Below are 18,761 nucleotides of genomic sequence, written 5' to 3'. Positions count from 1 at the left end.
AATGACATGTTTGCTCAAATATGAAAGAAGCCAACAGCCACAGAAACCAAGGGGCGCAGGGGATTTTTAATCTATTTATTTATTTCGTGGTGTTGATCAATTTAGAATATTACAGAACATCTTATCGCTTAAAGCTAATTTATTAGAAAAGCAGAAGAAAAAACAACCACTGCCGCCGGTGGGATCCGAACCCACGACCTCCGAATTACGCGTCCGGTGCTCTACCTCTGAGCTACGGCGACGGCTGTCAAATCTTCTGCTTTCGGGGGTATTTATGTTTACAAGTAACCTAACCTTGAGAGTGTTCAACAGCGCCACCCACATTCATAAGCGGCGGACGTAGAACGTCCTGAGATACCGCAGGTGTGACGTAGAACGTCATCGAACGGAGAGGGTGGAAGCTGCGTGAGAACCCTCTTTATGCTTCCTATGGCGTCAAGGCTGCCAGAACCGAGGCCCTCGCTGAGCAATTAAGCAAACAAGGGAAGGGGTATGAGGGGCTCGTTATAAATATGAAAGAAGCCAACAGCCACAGAAACCAAGGGGCGCAGGGGATTTTTAATCTATTTATTTATTTCGTGGTGTTGATCAATTTAGAATATTACAGAACATCTTATCGCTTAAAGCTAATTTATTAGAAAAGCAGAAGAAAAAACAACCACTGCCGCCGGTGGGATCCGAACCCACGACCTCCGAATTACGCGTCCGGTGCTCTACCTCTGAGCTACGGCGACGGCTGTCAAATCTTCTGCTTTCGGGGGTATTTATGTTTACAAGTAACCTAACCTTGAGAGTGTTCAACAGCGCCACCCACATTCATAAGCGGCGGACGTAGAACGTACTGAGATACCGCAGGTGTGACGTAGAACGTCATCGAACGGAGAGGGTGGAAGCTGCGTGAGAACCCTCTTTATGCTTCCTATGGCGTCAAGGCTGCCAGAACCGAGGCCCTCGCTGAGCAATTAAGCAAACAAGCATGTTTGCTCAAAGGCCGTTTTTGGTGTTAATAACACACATATGTGAACGTTCTCCATGTGACGTGTACCCTTGAATCGCGCTTTGTAACGCTCTCGTTCCCTACGAGATCCCTTTTTCCTACTGCTTTCCCTTCCTCTCTTGGTGCCACTTCGTTCTTCTATAGGTTGTTCTCTCTTTATGGAACGTACATGTGTTTATCTTTTTTTTTTCTCATTTGTGCTGCAGTACCAAGACCGCATGGTTTTTGCTGCGCACGTTAAATAATGATATGATGATTGATTGATTATCACAATATTCTCGTTCGTTCTCCATAGGCGAAAGTTGCGTCACTCGTTGCGTTCTCCGGCGGTGCAGTAGCAATGACGCAGCTAGCTCCTTGTTCTTCGAGTCAGCTGCGGAGCATCCATCGTCTTCCGAGGGTGAGTCACAGGGTTTGAGTTTCGAAACAAAGAAAGAAGATACGCCAGGTGCAACGGATGCAACGCGGTGCAATGCGCCAGGGAGCAGAGAGAGAGACGCAACAAAAATACCACAAAGAAAAGAGAGGGAGAGAAGGCGCGGCCCGACGGGCGCCCACGTCTGTTCTTGGCGCACGGCTCGAAGTTGCAGCGGCGTCTGCTCCACGCACGCTGTTTTTGTTTAAGCGCACACGTAATAAGTCAGCGGGGGAAAATGTGAACGAGCTGTAAATGAAGCAGCGACGAGAGCACAAACAAATCGCTGCTCTCGGGGCACGACGGCGCTGGACGTTGGCAGTACCCTTGCACTCATGCATTTTGGCTTTGTGGATTTCAAAACGTCCATCTCCTTGCGGGATACCAGGCGCATTAGACGTACAAGCATGACCACATCGTTAGTTATGCTTGTGGTTTTTTCTGTGCCTAGCCCGAGCTCGTTAACCCGAAAACAAGGGTTTCAGCTAAGCTGTGCTGAACAGCTCTACTACGGATTACCATCCGCATTCGAGATTTCTCGACGTGCCGCGCTGGCTGGCTAACAGCAAAAGCAGCTTGTTGGGAGAGGTGGGGTTGCTTTTTAAATCTAGGAACACCAAAACAGTATTTCCGAATATCCACCACTTTAAGCTTATCCCAGTATACGGTTAATTACGGCTAAGCGTGCTCGGATAATACAAAAATGTAAGCTCATCGGAGCGCAAAAAAAAAAAAACAACAAATGAGCAAGGACAGCAACCAGAATGATTGTATTCGGTCCGGACATTTCTAACTGCACCAAATGCGGTCACTGAGATGCAGCGAAACTGCCCCGTCGCGATCAGCCCAGGCAATCAGCTTTAAAGACAGGGCGCTCACTAGGGGGATCCGCGCGGTGCAGGAAAGAGCTGACAACAGCAATCAGCAGATAACTTGGCCGATTTTCTGCCGCTGCTCCATATGGAAAGTGCGACGGCGATCAAGTAGAATCGCAAACCGGCAAAAACCTTTACCGCTCCGCTAGTCTCTAAGGCCTCGCTTCGTGGCCACAGAGCGCAGCCAAAATACCACCAGTCTTTATCTTCAGATGCCGTCTTCGTTTAGACGGGGCTGGCGGCGCCGCTGCCCGCGGTTGCATTTGGACTGACCTTCACCCTCCCGCAAGCGCGCGCCACTGTTTAGAGCCAATAATAAAAAAAAGCCTGTGTGTGAGCACTTAACCCTTGGCAAAAACCCGTCTTTTGACCGCTTCTGACAAAAAAGAATAAGAAGAGTACAAAAAATAAAAAAGGACAAGACAGCTTTAGCAATGACTTGACCTCCCTTAATACCCCGATCAGATTACATCACTCCATTGCAAGGCCGCTTGGTCTGGCACTCAGTAAAAATAGAGAAAAAAAATGTCAGCGAGTAGGGCAGTGAAGGGAGAACAGTCGGGCGCGGCGCTCTCCGAAGGGCGAGTTGGGAAACCAGTCGAGACACCCTTTTCGTTCCTTTACGAGCAGGCTAAAACGGCCGCTGTGGAGCCGACTCATTTCGTCTGGAAGCGGTATACGCCGAGATGCGCACGTAATCTGGTCGGCCGGACGTTAAAGGCTAACTCTTTTACTTTTTTTCTGCCCCGGCAAGCTATCGTCGGCGCTAACGTACGATTCTGAACGAGCCTTGTCTCTCATCACGATCTCTCTTGCGTCAATCTCCCCGCCAGCTTCGGACGGGTGCGATCAGCGCGATAGGTCCAGTCCAAGCCACGCTCGTAAGGCGCCAAGTTTATAGTGCAGCCCTGTGCCCGCTCGCACAGGGTTGACGAGAGGCCGTAGTGAAAGGCGCAACAAAAAGCATCATGGTTTCGGGCCAGCGCTCATGCAATGCATTTGTGGCCTACAGCTCATTGGCAACGACATGTATACGCGGCATGAAAATTTTAACGCTTTTTTTTTTGTGTGTGTGTTCACTGGCCAAAGAGGCATCTGCCAGTAGCACAGACGCCGGCTTGCGCTGACACTTTATTTTCCGCACTGGGCAACAGCAAAGGGGGCAGCTTGGAAGGTGGGAAAGAAGACTTCGAACCTTGACAATGAGCGCAAAAACGATGCACATCAAACGGCATGGATAAGCAATGATGCGGTCAGTTCTATTCGTCCGTCGAAGACGCATCGCATCGCCCATTCATCAGCGCCGCGCGATCGCTTCTTCTGAAGGCGAGCTCACGACAGCACTCAAGCCGGCACGGTCGCCATCGAGAACTCTGCATGTAAGCCTTACTTGCATGAACCCGACAGGCGCGGGTCGTGTCAGGCGTCACGCTGAGGAAGGTCATCCAAACTAGACGACTGCGACTTTTACATGGAGCCATGTTAGCGCATCAAGCCCGGTGCGATCCGCAGAAACGACCAGCGTCGATCAGGGCAAGTGTGAGAGTTCAAAGGCGGCGACAAAAATGGTGGGCCGCTGCTGTTCTCTAGGAGGCTCGACGGCGCAGCACAAAACAGGATCCCACTTCTCCTTTCCCGCTTACACGATTCCATGAGTCGACAGCTTTCACATGCGCTTCGGTCGGTGGGGTCCAGTGAGTCAATTCGTCACTCGCAGCCAAGCTCACTGGACCCGACGCTACGAACTAACCAACTCGATTCAACGACCTTTACATAAGCCTCATTAACATGATTCCGACAGCGGCGGGTTGTGACAGGGGATCGAGTTCAGCAAGGTCAGCCAAACTCAACGACTGCGTGTTTACATGAACTCGATTTTAGCGAGTCGAGACAAGTTCAATTGCAGCGATACGAAGCGTCCAGCAGCGCAGCGGGAGAGGGCAGTCGCACCCTCCAAGATTGCGGCATGGCACTGCTGTCTCGGAGGCCACCGCTGTCTCGGAGGCTACCGCTGTCTCGGAGGCTACCGCTGTCTCGGAGGCGCGACGTTGCGAGCGAAAAACAGGTTCGCATTTATCATCTCCCCTCGCACTAACCCGACTCTTCGACTCGATCCGGTCTACATGTACAGGTGCCGTCAAAAGTAAATGGAAGGCAATATTAACGAAAAAATTTAATCATTGCCCGCTCAATTCATGCATCCTTGAATACATATGTGCAGACTAATTGTGACTGTGCGAATTGCTCTGCGCACCAAAAACAAGGACCATTATGTTTTAGATTTAAAGAAATTAAATTTTTTTGACAAAGTCGCCTTCCATTTACTTTTGACGGCGACTGTACCTGCCGTTGGGGACGAGCGAGTGAGCCCACCCCTAGCGGAGCTGACTGGACTCGCTCCCTCGACTCCCGGACCCGACTCTTCGGTGTTTACATGAACCCAGTAACCGGTTTTCAACTCCTCAACTCAACCCCGTCATGTAGACGCCGCTACTATAAGCGAGTCGAACCAGTGGGGCCGAAAAGCCTGACCCCGTCACCGAGGTTCATGGAAACGCCGCTAGTAGACAGTTTTAGTTAGTTATATGGGGTTTTACGGCGCATAAGCAACTATGGCTACCATGCGCCAAACACAAGGTTAGATGATGTTATGTCAAGTGTATAGAGGTTACATTATAATAGGTTTAAAACATTGGCTTTCTTTAGAAACTTACAAACAAATGAAAACTCGACAAGTGTCTGCTCGCCTAAAAGCAGTGCGGGATGAAATGGAATCTGTTGATTGTAAAATACAGTAAAAAAACTTTCTCCTAAGTTCTTCGAGATGTGAACAAGAAATTAAAATGTGATTAACTGTGAGCTCCTCACCACACATTTCACATACAGGTTTGTCTTTTTTTGTTAATAAGAAGCTATGGGTGATGTGTGTGTGACCTATGCGTAAACGACATAAAATTATTTCGATAAAACGCTCTTTATGGCGGCATGATTTCCATTCTTTTAAAATGGGCTTTACAGTATGCAGCTTGTTGTTTCCTTCATTTTCCCAGGAAGCTTGCCATTTGGCTCTTAGTTTGCTACGTACAAACTCCATGTAATCCTTAGGAGGCAAATTCACATGTTTTATTTCCATGGTTCTGGCTTGTGCAGCACACATGTCGGCTCTCTCATTGTCCCTAATACCAACCTGACTGGGAACCCAGCAGAATTTTATAACATGTTTTTGTGCTGTGACCTTTACTATATTGTGTATGATGCTCCCTATCAGTGGCTCCGTGGCATTTTTGGAGTTTAATACTGTAAGGACGCTCAGTGAATCTGTATAAATGATGCTGTTTTTGATGTTTTCATTTGTTATTTTCTGTACCGCAACACTAATGGCATAACACTCAGCGGTGAACACTGTAGCACATGAGGGCAGTCGCACTGCATTTTCATTTTTTCCTTATATTACTGCGCTTCCTACATGAGCATGAGTTTTTGACCCATCAGTATAAAAGGCAGTATAATTTCTGTATTTTTGTTGTAGTGCTAGATATTCTTGTATTATATGGTCGTGTGGTGTACAGGTTTTCCTGAGGCGTGTTAGTGTGACGTCACACACTGTGGGGAGAGTGTACCACGGTGGTAGCGCTTCGTGTCTTGGGGCAATATTTTTGATTTCGTTTAGTATGTTCAGAGTTTGACATTTTTCTTCGAAGCGCAAGAGCAACGGCTTAATCGCATGGGGCTTGTTGTTGAAGAGTATTCGGGATGGGCATTTCGTCACAATTGGGTAACAGAGATGTTTGGGCTGAGAAAGGATTTTGAGGATGTATGTACAAGTTAGTGCAGTTCTTCGATCTTCTAAGGAAGGTTCATTAGTTTCCACATACAGACTTGCTATTGGTGAAGTTCTGTAAGCACCGGAAGACAACCGGAAGTTTTAGCGTAGCCGGTTAGCCGTAAGGCACATACGGTGACGCGTTGCCGTATGTGCTTGTATGGTACCAGCGTGGCTCTACGTCCTGGGCGCTCGGGGCACTAGTTATGTACAGAGGCGCGAAAGCAGCTGTGGAATAATAAAAAGGCCTCTTTCAGCGCAACAACTTAAATGAATGCAAGGACACTAAAAACCGAAAATAAAACCAGAGACACAAAGCTACCATCAAAAAGAAAGAGTCACGCTCAGGTCGGAACGCGCAGGTTCTTGCACGCATGTAAGTACGTGTTCTTCGAAAGACTAGATTCCAGCAAGGATACCCGCAGGCAGGATCGTGGCTCGCGGAGTTTCTCCATTTTGCGAGCGGAGGGTCAACTGCAAGATCTGGTTAAAAGCGTTACCCTGTGCATATAAATGGATGAATACTTGTCACGCCCGCGAAAATGTCAATGGCCCTGAAGAAACAACCGGTGAAGCCTCATTCACTCAACCCACACGTACTTTCTTGAGCAAAGAAACAAGGGCCTCCTCTGGCCCTCACTACCTGAAAGGACGCCTGTCTCTCAACGCGTGCCCGCGTGGGTGGGCGCGCGCATCGAGAGGCGGGTCGCCGAAGAGCCACTCGCCACACCCTCCCGCAGCCGCAGGGGCGGCATGGGGGCGCCAGGCGTGATGCCCGACGCGACAGACGCAATGCCCGCGGGCGGCCGTCGCGCCGTCGTGGCTAGCGGGGCCAGCCGGCGTCGCGCCGGCGCCTCACTCGATGCCGCCAATGGCGCCGGCGGACATGCCGGCCTAGCACAAAGCCCCTTCCGCTAAATCCCCCCTTTCCCAATCATATGACGGAATCGCTAATAACGTCCCTGGCCTCGCAGCATCGCCCTTTGCGGGCAACCCATATCTTCTCGTTCTGCAAAGGATGCCAGTCTTCCGCCCGACGACAGAGGAAGAAGAACAAAAGAAATGGGCACAAAAGCGGAAAAGTCGACGAAAAAAATACTGGTGTGTGTTTTTGCATTGCTTAGCGTATCAAGCTTTAAGTATGGGGCCGCGGTTAACCTAACGTGCATAGCCAAGTCCACAACTTCCCCGTCGCTAGTATTTGCGCTTGCCTCCTGACTCTATATAGTAGTATACGCAAACTCCAACAACGACGATTCCGAAACGCAGTTTGTCCAGGGAGTAGCTACAAAACACTTCCTCGGCAAGCATGAAATTATCACACCGGGGGGTCCTCCAGCTGAGAAAGCTGGGGCCCTACAAGGAGGAAAACACGTGATACGACAATGCCACACGACTCTAATGTGACTTGACGTGATAAGGAAGAAAGTTCAATCAGAAGCGATCTCTGCGATGTTTCCACGCCATCTGCACCGATATCAATAACTTGATGAAAAGGTGATATCGACAGCCCGGAATGCTCGCGACAGGCACTGTCTGCGAACGAAATATATAGTTTTCTGAATTGCGACCTTAGTGCGTGAACCTACTCAGTGGCTATTCTCCATCGGTCACGGACGGAGGCAGGCACTATAATTCACAGAAATATCCGCAGTCACACCGCCTACAACAAACACTGCATGCCGAACACAGTTTTCTACGCAACACACTCTCCGTGCACCTTAATGCAGCATCGTCGCGAGCATTGCCCACGGCTACCATCCAGGATATGTACAAAAGCTAGCGAGACATTTTAGACGCACGCTCCTGCAATGCAGCAAACAGCAGTCGGACAGCTTAAGGCGACCCTCACTGCCTCCTTTACTTGCTTCGAAATCTCTAACAATGCTGACCATCTCCACAGCCTCAGAATAGGGATGTCAAAACTGTCAATAAGGCCTGCGAAACGGCGACGACGCACCAAGGCCGCAGCGTTGACGGGCACAAGTGCACGGCCAGCAAGGTCTTGAAAGAGGGAACGATGTTTCCACAAATACGTATGCATTGCTACACAAACACAGAGCAACCAGCCACAATATTTCCAGAGCCTGAACGCTCGAAATCGATACTTGCGAGTGGATCAATTCGAGAACTCCGTCAATGTTTAACGTAAAGATCGCAGCGAGATAAAAGCTCTTCAAGGTGATTGCCTGCAAGGGCGAGTACAGCATGCCGCAGTTTGCCCGAGTTACAGTATTCCTTTGTATGCGTGTGTGCGCGCGCGTGCATACGCAAATGAAATGAAGTGAAGCGCAAAGCGCATTATTCTCCCGAGAACTTTGAGTGGGCAGGCGGGCTTGCAGACCGTGTGCCAGGGAAGCCAGTCTTGCGCAACAGCGACGAACACAAGGCGGTACAGCAAAAAGCGCTTGACAACACAAGTTGCACGCCCGTCTACTGTATTCTCGAAAAGCACACATGAACCCAACGCAGCGGTCAGCTTTTTGCAGTACGACAAATGTAGACGGGGCTTTGCCGACTCGCGAAAAAATTCTGCAGAGACGTGCAAGGCTGCTTGCGTGCGGGAATGCGAAAGCGTTGACGGTTCACTGTTCATTTCACAAGCACACACACAGCAGGCCGTAATGGAGTAAATGGTGCGCCGCGGGCAGTGCGCTTCACTGTCGGCGCCGTTTCCGGTTGCGCGATGTACGACACCACCCGCACGCACAAACGAGCGCATGACACCAGCCGGAACGCGGTAAGACAAACAGTTGCATCACAGTTTCCAACTTCACTAGCACAGAGACGATTTTAAGCGCCGTATCATGGAGGCTCCCATCTTTGATCAGGCCGCCATTACGCGCCTCCCGACTGCTCGGCGCGAGCCTCGTCGCGACGGCTGCTGCGTCCGATGGTTCGGTTCTGACAGGCAGTATTTCGTTTGTTTCATAAGGTTTAACGTCCCAAAGCGACTCTGGCTATGAGGGACGCCGTAGTGAAGGGCTCCGGATAATTTCGGCCACCCGGGGTTCTTTCACGAGCACTGATATAGGAGAGTACATGGACCTCTAAAATTTAGCCTCCATCGAAATTACGGCTGATACTGTTCTAAAGGAGTGGCAAGACGACACTAGGATTTGCCCAAAGCCTTAAAGGACATGTGAGAACCCTAATTTGATCACTTGAGGCGAGTAAATGTCGCAAGAGCCACACAGCTCTCCGCCTCTTCCTGCAGCCAACGGAAGGATTGCCTCAGTGCTTGTCTTTGCATCCACTGAAGGCTTTGACGAATATTCTTTATGGCTATTATTTGAAACGGCAAGGTTTAATGCTCCTGAGGCAGCGCAGGTCGTTGTATTGTGTACATGCATGCAGACACGGCTCTAAGACGTTTACATGCACATCGTACGCATTGGTTTACAACCTCTTAAAGGGAGACTGAAACACTTTTTTTGAAAATCGGGCTGGCAGCGGCATCCTATAGTTTTTCATGCTGTATACTGGAATATCGCATCCAAATAAGGCAAAAACAAGCACGAATTGCCTTTTTTAGCCGAAATATGCGGCCTGTGCCGCGGAGCACGCCGCGCGGCGCGCCGCCGCCCGTGATTGGTCAAGAGAGGTCGTGACGTCACTTTGAGGACCGGAGAAGCTGCCGATGCGGATGCGGCGCTGCGTTGAGTGCAGATCGCAGCTTTCCGTGTCGTTGTAAAAGCGAATACGGGGACTATTTTTTTTTTTTTGCTGACCTCCGAAGAAAAGGATACTACAGTTTGCTCATTCCACGTATCGCCTGAAACCAAAAAAGACAAGCAAAAATTTCTACGCCTAGCACAAGCATACGCCAGCGACAAAGACGCGATGCAGACCATGCGTAAAAGGTGCCAGCACAACCTCGGCTCGTATTCTCGGAAAGGAAGGGGTGCGAACAATACTCAAGTCAATTGCCACCACCGGACGCCTCCTGGCTCGCCCGGATGAGCGTCATCCTAAAGAAAAGGCCCAAAGCACTGTGTACAAAAAATCCTGTTCTCAGTACCCAGCGTTGCAGGTTGGGGCAAGAAAGTATTTCAAGGAAACGATGAAGGAGCACAAAGTTGGTGTCAAAATTAGCGAAGCGCAATGGCCAAGCACTGCGAGGCACGTGACCACAAGATAGTGACGCAATCATTGTGCGCTGGAAACCAAGCCAAATACGCGCACAAGGCTGCTGCTTCACTCGTGGCGCGTTCAGCAGATGCCAGAAAATATGAATCGCTGCCTCGGAAACGTTCGCCCTTCCTAGATTTGCAGTTTAGGTTCAGTGAAGTAGTTTGTGTCTAAAAGCCAAGCTAGCTGCAACTCGCCCGCTGCCACAACTTGATGAAGAAACCAGTGATGGAAGCAGCATTTTACTTTTTGGAGCAGATTTCGGAGCAGTAAAAATGCCAGTTTGGAGCAGCCATTGGTGTTTTCGGAGCAGAAAAAATACCAGTTTGGAGCAGCCATTGGTGTTTTCGGAGCAGAAAAAATACCAGTTTGGAGCAACCATTGTTGTTTTTGGAGCAGATGGCGAATAAATTACGCCAGTGTACCTCCCGTGTTGAAAGCATCACTGAAGCGACTGACAATTACAGCTATTTATTATGAAACACACTGTACATTTCACACAACAGTCAACACGAATGACAAGAAATCGACAATTAAGAATGTGAATAGTTACAGATGGTGTGATAAAACAAGTTAAATATTTAAAGCACCAGTTCTTGTGGCAGAAATAGATCAAAGCCAAAAAAGGGGAGCAACATGATGTGAACTAGAAGAAACCACAGTCACTAATGACACTTGCCACAAAAGAAGTAGAAGTTCAGAATCAATCCGAGCCTGAAGTAGTCAGTCACTCAACACATTTCACAATAGTCTGCACGTTACACTCTACGAGCCCGCACTTTTTCTTTTGAAGCTTCAAGCTTGCAGAGAGCACCCGCAAGCCTTTCCTGTCCTTTCTTAAGTAGTTCCTGGCCACTTTCAATGTCATCAAAAGTTTTTGCCTTCATTCCTTTTGCAATCAATGCTTCTGCATTGCAAAGCATCTTTTTTGCTGACTGAATCTCCATTTGCAGGTCCTGCTTTTGACATCCTTTTGTTGAATTTTGGCCATGGTCAAGTTTGCTTCTTTTGGCAGCTGGCTCACACTCAGCAGTCAGTCTTTCTTGGTAGCGTTTATATGACTGTTTCACAGCAGTGAGCATGTCACGTTTGACTGGAATGGTAGAGACGTTCTTGTCATACCTTTTCGCAAATGACTGTATGGCTCGCAATCCATTCACGCTTTCAATAGACAGTTTGCTGCGCTCCTGTAGGATCCGGCGATTTTCACTAAAACCCCTCTCCACATCAGCGTTGCCATGTGAAAGAGAAAGCAGGGCTTTTACAAGCTTTCCTACCAGAGGATATTTAATGCCACCATTTTTGTTCTGTAGGCTGAAGACATGTTGCCATGTGCTGTCAAGTCGTTCACATGAATCAACGCACAGCGCTTCAGATGAAATCAGTGAAAATTCATCCATCAGGGCTGAGACTGATGGATGAGATGACTCTGGATGACTCTGACTCTGACTGATGGATGATGGCTGAGACTCTGCCAATGTGACACGATCTGCTTCAGATACATCCGGTCTTGCGAGAAGGCATGATGTCAACAGAGCTTGAGCAGCAGCAGGCTTCTTCAAAACTCCCAGCTCATTTCTGTGTTGCTTGCAAGCTTCAACGTGTTGCTTATTAGAAGCATGCCGTTTCACAGCATTTACGCCATGTTGTGAGCAGTTTATAACTTTGTTGCAGATAATGCAAGTGGCCTCCTCCTCTTTTGGTCCTGCTCTGCACCACACAGCAATACAGTCACCATTGGCATCCTCTTCATTTAGCATCTGGGCCTTAAACTTGCTTTTCCGCCCTGAAATAATGAAAAAAAAAAATTTTTTTTTCAGACTACTGACAATTGACAACTGCTGGCTCGGATTGTAAAATACAAATAGATATACACATATAAGCTTACTTCATGTCAATCCAATACGCGCCAAAGACCTTTAAACTGATGTCTGAATCTGAAGTCACACTGTTTCGGCCGCCTGCTACTAGCGAACTACGCGCTCCGTCAGCGCCTATTTGGCCTCGTTTGAAAGCCCGCGCTTTTATTTTTACTTTCTTTTAAGCAACCGCGAGCAACACGCAACATGAAAAATTGTACAAAAATTATACGCAACGTGCGATTCTATTGCGATTTAAACCAAGTGACCAATGCGGTTGTTTTCGATCGGCTAAAATAAAGGCCCGCGCCTGCCACCTGAAGCGTGCTAACCCTAATGTCGTCGAGTAGTTCTCCGTGCCCACTGGTGCGAAAAAGTCTAGGTCTCTGCGTTATTTCGGTCAGAAACGGAAAATGAGTCAGGGTGCAAAGCGTGCTCGTTATGCTGTTCATGCTGCCAACACCGCGTTGCCACAGTACGCGATGGACAACAACAGCGAAGTACCGAGCCTTCGACGTCGCGCAACAACGTCGTGACTGAGGACGTTTCCGCGTGCACAGTGCCGACTCCAGCCGCATAACGATAAACACCGCTACCGTGACTGAAAGTGAACTGGCGAGACGCGCGCCCGGGAAAAGGTGACGCAATTTCAGTCATATCGCCATCTGACTTGCGCCAGGAACTCAAGAACGTTTAAACGCGGTGTCGATCTTACAAAAGGGTACATAAATCACCCTGAAAAATATTCGAAACTTACCTCTGATCGTTGAAAGCGCCATGTACCCGGTAGCGAACCTGAAGGCAGCCCACAAAGAACACGACTACAGTGTTCTAACTACAGTGTAGCATTCTAGTACACTGTAGTTCTAACACTGGAAACACGACGAACAGCTTGCCAACGTGCGCCGTGTAAACATGGAGGCGGGCGCGGCTTGACCCGGCTACGGCCAAGGCTACAACAGGCTTCCCTGGATTTTCAATAATGATGATATTAGACATGTTTTCCGTTTCTGTGTGGCTTGACGCTTGACGTTTTTTTGCCTTCGTTTTCGCAGCGCCGTTTCGGCGCAGATGCGGCGCAATTACTAATAAAAATGCCTGTTTGGCGCAACATGTAGCAGCATTTTTCTTTTGGCGCAGTTTGGCGCAATTGGCGCAGCACTTCCATCACTGAGAAACCGAGTAAGGTTGCGGCGTTTTTTTTGCAAAAACTCGGTTGGCATTCATTTCTCTCATAAATTTGCATCGGAAATCAACGTCGAACGCTTTCATTTTAATTGCTTAGCTACGATTTTAACGAGATGCCGCATATGAAGAGCTTCGATGCTTGCTTGCTTGCTTGCTTTGCTTTATTGTGCTTTGCTCTGCTTGCTTGCTTGCTTGCTTGCTTGCTTGCTTGCTTGGACACGTCGAACCGAGTATAAAATCACTAACCGAGCCTTGCTGAGCACGTCTCAGGTGGTCTGGCCGCACCTAAGCTGAGGAGAGCGACACATGCTTGAGCCTCTATAAGGTTTCTTCAGGGGCTAAGTGAGCATGTTTCTACTTTTAAAAGAGGCGCTTCTTCGGAATGGTGACACGCCTCTCATGCGCGAGAAAATCGAAGGAACTGTGTCATGGTTCAGCCGCGCCTTTTCGGCAGAAATCTCCAGAGGTCACATTAGGGACAAGCTCTGCATGTAGCCGCTCTTACGAAAGTGCTTCGAGCAGAGTAGGCTTGCTTTGGTCAGCTTGAATTCTTCGTCACAGCAGCGAGCGCTTGCGCTGCGAGCTTTTGATCTTGCTAAAAACAGTGGAAGGCGACACAGTCTCGGCCGTATTTTTCATGGACACGAACGCAGAGTAGTACCTCGTGTTGAATCTGATTGTCAAGGTCGGCTGACACGCTTTGTACGTCACAACGCACACAGCACGAGAAACAACGCGCGCTGAACGCTCGCTCGGGTGCGCCGAAGTATCCCCGGCTCCTCAACGTGACGTCACGTTGGCCGACATGGACGAGGTTTCCCTCTCCGCTCTTCTCCTCTCCTACGATCACGCGGGGCGCGGGAGATTTGAACGTCGCGTTTTTAATTGGTGATTGCGCCTCTGTTTTAGCCAAAATCGAAAAAATAATTTCACAGACGTGATCAGCAATGACAACACTTCAAAACCTTAAAAAATTAGCTGATTCGAAAACCGCCTCAGTATCCCTTTAACGGAGGAAACCTAAAATATTTTCTGACACAGATAGGCGACAAAAATAAACACGTACACAAATGTTAACTATGACGGTAGCAGTACCATGCATCAAGCATCCTTTACGAGCTGGCGTGCAATATTTTCCAGGGATTCCGCGATTTAATTGTTATAACGCAACGCATGGCAACGCGTTCATGCCACACAAAGTTCACCATTATGTCCGCCTCACATATAAAATTGTGGTATACGCTACACGCTCGATATGCGGACATGAAAAACGCTTGAAAGCCGCGGGGATATCTGCCAAAGGGCCAAAAGGACGCGAAATGGACAATAGAAAATGAACAGCTTACAGAATATGGCCCCGGGTGGCCGAAATTAATGCGGAGCCCCCTAATACGGCGTCGCTCATAGCCCATGTGCAGCTTCGGGCGCAATTTACACTTTGTATACTTCTTGTTTACCGCTGTTTTTCGCAGCCAGGAGAGGAACCGGACGCGGCGGCTATTACCGAAGGCTCGTTTTCAGTTGTGGCAATCTAACTTAGCAGTCGTGCAGGAACGAAACGCGGGCCTGCGGGGAGGGTGGAAACCGCCGCGCGATAAAAGAACACGCTTCCATGGAGGAAAGTGCGCTGACAGTGGGGGCTGGAAAGAGGCGGACTGCCATGTCAGCAAAGGGCTATGCAGCGAAAACAATATGCGAAGCACGTTTTGCGCAGTGGCGCCGTCCGCAGGATGAAGTGCAATGCGGCGGCGCTGCGTTTACGAAAACATCGTTCCACTGACGCCAAACGTCCAGAAACATATGGCTCGGATCTCTAAGAAGCGCCCACTGAAGCTATCGGCGCTGTCGAAACGCTTCGCGGTCTAGGTCACAGATGTGGCCACTCTTGACAAGATGTGACCTTCGCAACTGGTTGCACAGACAGCACAGTGAGGAGTCAACCTTTCACATTTCAATACTACTTTGTTTTCAGCTTTCTAACATCCGTAGGATTGGTGGGAAGGGCCACATACGCCTTTGGACGACACTCGGAATGTTTTTTTTTTTTTTTCGTGTTCGTTCCGGCGCAGAGAGGAACTGCGCGACAGCGCGAAGCAGAATCTATATAACCTCGCATTAAATGCAATGCAAGCCCGCTGTAAGCATTATCAGGATGCGTCACCGACAGAAAGGCTGAGCGTGCACAATAGGTCCGACTCTGCATGCCGGCGTCGCGGTATGAATCACGCCTGTTGCTCGCACAGCCGAATAGAGGAGAGCGGGAGAGCGAGTGCGCTGTGGCTCCGACGCACGCAAACTGCGCGCGCTGCATTTCCTTCTTGGCCGATAGCACATTCAGATGGACCGCCTTGGGAAGACACTCACCCGCTCCTCTCGTGGATCTGCGGGCAGGCGGCGCCTGCTTTCACTCTGCCAGGCGATCGAGTCGAGGCGCTGGTGCGGCGGTGGCCGTAACCAGTGGCGGACAGATGCCCAATCGCACAGACTGGAAGGGTTGAAAATTTCTAGCCGAACGGCGTGGTTCGAGCAGTGTTGAAGTCGCTGGAAGCAGAACAAAGGCGCGATTGCCGCCGGCATGCCGTCCACCGGAGCTGACAACTGGCGAAACTCTCTGACCTTTCTCTTGGGTTATTACGCGCAGGTGCTTCGGCGAGTTAAATCCACGCACTGCCTCTCTCACGAGCTTACGTGTCAAGAGAAGAAGCTGCACGCCTCGAAGACATCGAAACACTCGGGTAAGGACACAAATTCAGGCTGGATGTCCCCGGGCAACAACTGTTAGCAACGGCAAGGTTTTCGTGTCGGAAGCATACACTTCTGTAGGTCGAACAGCAGCTTGCAGCGCTGTTGTCATCAAGCACGCACAAAAAGAAACACTCAATAAACACTCAAAGGAGTAAAATGAAATCGTCATTTGCGATCCAAGAGGTGTCGGCACTCATCAACGCCCTGACACGATTGTCAATATGGAGCAAAAAAGTTTCGGTACAGAGCCGTTTGCAATACCCCTTTCGTTAAATTTCGCACTGTTACTACCGCCGACTATGCAGGCAGGCGGTAGGGCGCAAAAGTGCTCGTCCGCAGAACGTCACGGTTACTGCGGGGGTTGTGGAGTAATGCCATGGTGGGACCAAGAAAATAAAACCAACAAATGACCCCACCCGCGCAACTTAGAGGTTCAGAACGGCTGAGAACAGGGCAAGTGCCGATATCAAATGCAATGTTGATATCAAACCCGACACTGCAAACCTCGCATGCGTACAAAACCGAGCAGTCGCGCGCCGACATACAAAGCTGCTATACAAAAGTGGTGACCTACTGTCGTTGCATACGCTCCCCACCTCTCGTGTCCAAATTCTACCATGGAGTTTATACGCTGCACAAAGTAAGCCACCAATCTTCCCGACAGCCCAGCTTCACCGCGAGACGTGATAGGCGCCTCAAAAAGAGGCGAGTTCTTCGCGGCGGCTGACCTCCTATCGCACCCAGCCGTGGCCATTCCTTTTTTCGCACCAACAGAAACGTCGCCTTCAAGATCGGAATCGCACAAGAGGCATCCCGGTGCTGAGCAAATAAGTCTCCAGGCAGATCCGTGAAACTCAATGCGCGCCACGCACTTACCTGCGACAGTGCACCGCCGAGCTGAAGGAAAGACAAAGCACGCTGATGGAGTGACGGCACACACCCGCGGCGACCACCCTACACCGCCCTCGCGGCAGGGCTAACTCGATGGACACATCCTAGGCGTGGGGGCGGAGCGCCTACGCGCACGGGCGCACGCTGGAGCCTGTCTGCGCATGCGCGAGGAGCGACGCGCGAGCAGGCGCGAGCGGGGCGCAGATATCTGTGCTTGTCAGATATCGGCGCCTGTGGACGGGCGCTAGCGCGCGCGTCGGAAGCGGGGTGGAGGACCGCGGGGATCTCTCGGACTCTTCTTCATCGCTGGAAGCTCTTTCGGGTTCCCAAAAATTTTCTTGAAATCCTTGCAGCTCCCCAACCATCTTTTGTTCACGGTTGGACATCCTTTGAGTCGGCTCGCGAGGGGGAGCGAGCCAGCGCCAGGAGCATGGAGGTGCATGCCCCTTTTCGACGCCCGTTGCAGCGCGTACGCCGAGGAAGTGTTTATCGAGTTAGCCCTTTATCGCAGCGGTCACTATGCGGGGACAATGGATTCCTTATCATGCGAGCCCACTGTGGGCGCCCCAAGGGGGTGTAAGCAGAGGCGCGTGCGTGAGCCCGCGATAACGGAACCGGAAACACACACACGCACACGCACACACACACGCACACGCACACACACACACACACACACACACACACCACGTAGCAACCGCAGATTTTTCGGAAGCATGATCACCCCCTTCTCCGACCCCGCGACCGGAAGATAAACGGCAGAAAGGGCGCCACGAGCGGGGACAGTCGCACTCCATGGGTGACGCAGAGCCAGACGGGGAGCTTATGTCGAGCGGCTCGCGCAATGCTATCGCGACGAGCAAGCGGCTGGAGAGGTGGTGACAAGCTCTGCTGTTGCGGTCAATGACGATAAGGCGACGTCCAGTTCGTCACGAGGGCGGCTAAGTGCCGGGCGCCCGCTTAAAACGAAATACTCGACCGGAACTCGGACTCCACGCTAGTGGAGTTCTCCTCGGTGGTCGCCGTTTCTTTTTTTTTTTTTTTCCGTCAACTGCCAGCAGCCACCAGTCGGTCGAGAGCCGGGACGTCCCTATCGCCGGCCTCGACGGAGGTGACAGCAAACAGAACTCATATGAGCGGTTGGCGTCGTGCCTGCAGCGACACGCGCTCGCTTCGTACACGGGAGGCCAGGGGAGGGGGGAGTCGCATTGTGAAAGCTTGCGAAAGAGTGGCGATGGTTCGCCGCTCCCGACAACCTACGCTGTTGCTCGTACGGGATCCCGCCCATATTTCTAGACATGGGAGTTACGAAAAAACAACCTGCCTCGTACCGATGCCTGTGTAGGCTAACAAGAAGAGTTTCGAGCGGCTCAGTGTTTTGACACTTGACACAAAGACGCAACGTAAAAGGAAATGCGCACAACATTGAGAGCTTTATACGCTTGTCCCCCTTCATCTTCACCTCTACTAGCAGGTTGCTTGGTTTATGAGGTTTAACGTCCCAAAGCGACTAAGGCTATGAGAGACGCCGTAGTGAAGGGCTCCGGAAATTTCGACCACCTGGGGTTCTTTAACGTGCACCGACATCGCACAGTACACGGGCCTCTAGAATTTCTCCTCCAAAGAAATTCCAGCCGCCGCGGCCGGGATCGAACCCGCGTGCGTCAGCAGCCGACCACCATAACCGCTGAGCCACCGCGGCGGCCCAATCAATCGGCCACTGGCGCCCTTACTTCCACCAACAGAGGCACCTGTTCCGAACTGTGCCTGCTCGCCCACACGTATTCCGTCGCGTACTTTCACAGTATATTTTCAGCAGGAGACCAGGGCATGTGCCGGG

At 50.4% G+C, this 18,761-nt stretch overlaps 2 protein-coding genes across 7 annotated transcripts in view; both read right to left on the bottom strand.

Moving 5' to 3' along the window:
• LOC149354857 (phosphatidylcholine:ceramide cholinephosphotransferase 2-like) overlaps positions 1 to 18,761 on the bottom strand; it is a 223,544-nt gene that overhangs the window by 77,863 nt on the left and 126,920 nt on the right. Inside the window, exon 1 of one of the 6 annotated variants that reach the window (XM_089583512.1) lies at positions 16,910 to 17,344. The exons of the other annotated variants lie outside the window; for them this stretch is intronic. The gene's annotated coding sequence lies outside the window, so the exon portion shown is untranslated. Of the gene's footprint in view, positions 1 to 16,909; positions 17,345 to 18,761 lie in introns of those variants that run through there. 6 annotated transcript variants of the gene reach the window in all.
• Positions 10,461 to 16,871, bottom strand: LOC149354859 (uncharacterized). Its single transcript, XM_089583516.1, has 2 exons — positions 12,858 to 16,871; positions 10,461 to 12,027 (listed from the first exon to the last, which is right to left on the bottom strand). Exons 1-2 carry the CDS (start codon positions 12,877 to 12,879, stop codon positions 11,000 to 11,002), a joined length of 1,050 nt encoding a protein of 349 aa, XP_089439642.1. The 5' UTR covers positions 12,880 to 16,871; the 3' UTR covers positions 10,461 to 10,999.

This window comes from Amblyomma mixtum, chromosome 3 (assembly GCF_055824585.1).
Source record: "Amblyomma mixtum isolate Tamu chromosome 3, ASM5582458v1, whole genome shotgun sequence".
Classification (NCBI taxonomy): domain Eukaryota; kingdom Metazoa; phylum Arthropoda; class Arachnida; order Ixodida; family Ixodidae; genus Amblyomma; species Amblyomma mixtum.
This window is presented reverse-complemented; position numbering and strand designations above follow the sequence as displayed.

Coding starts and splice junctions, on each gene's coding strand:
- LOC149354859 (XM_089583516.1), bottom strand. CDS start 12,879: ATGGCGCTTTCAACGATCAGAG. Junction 12,028..12,857: donor GGCGCTTTCAACGATCAGAG/GTAAGTTTCGAA, acceptor TCATTATTTCAG/GGCGGAAAAGCAAGTTTAAG.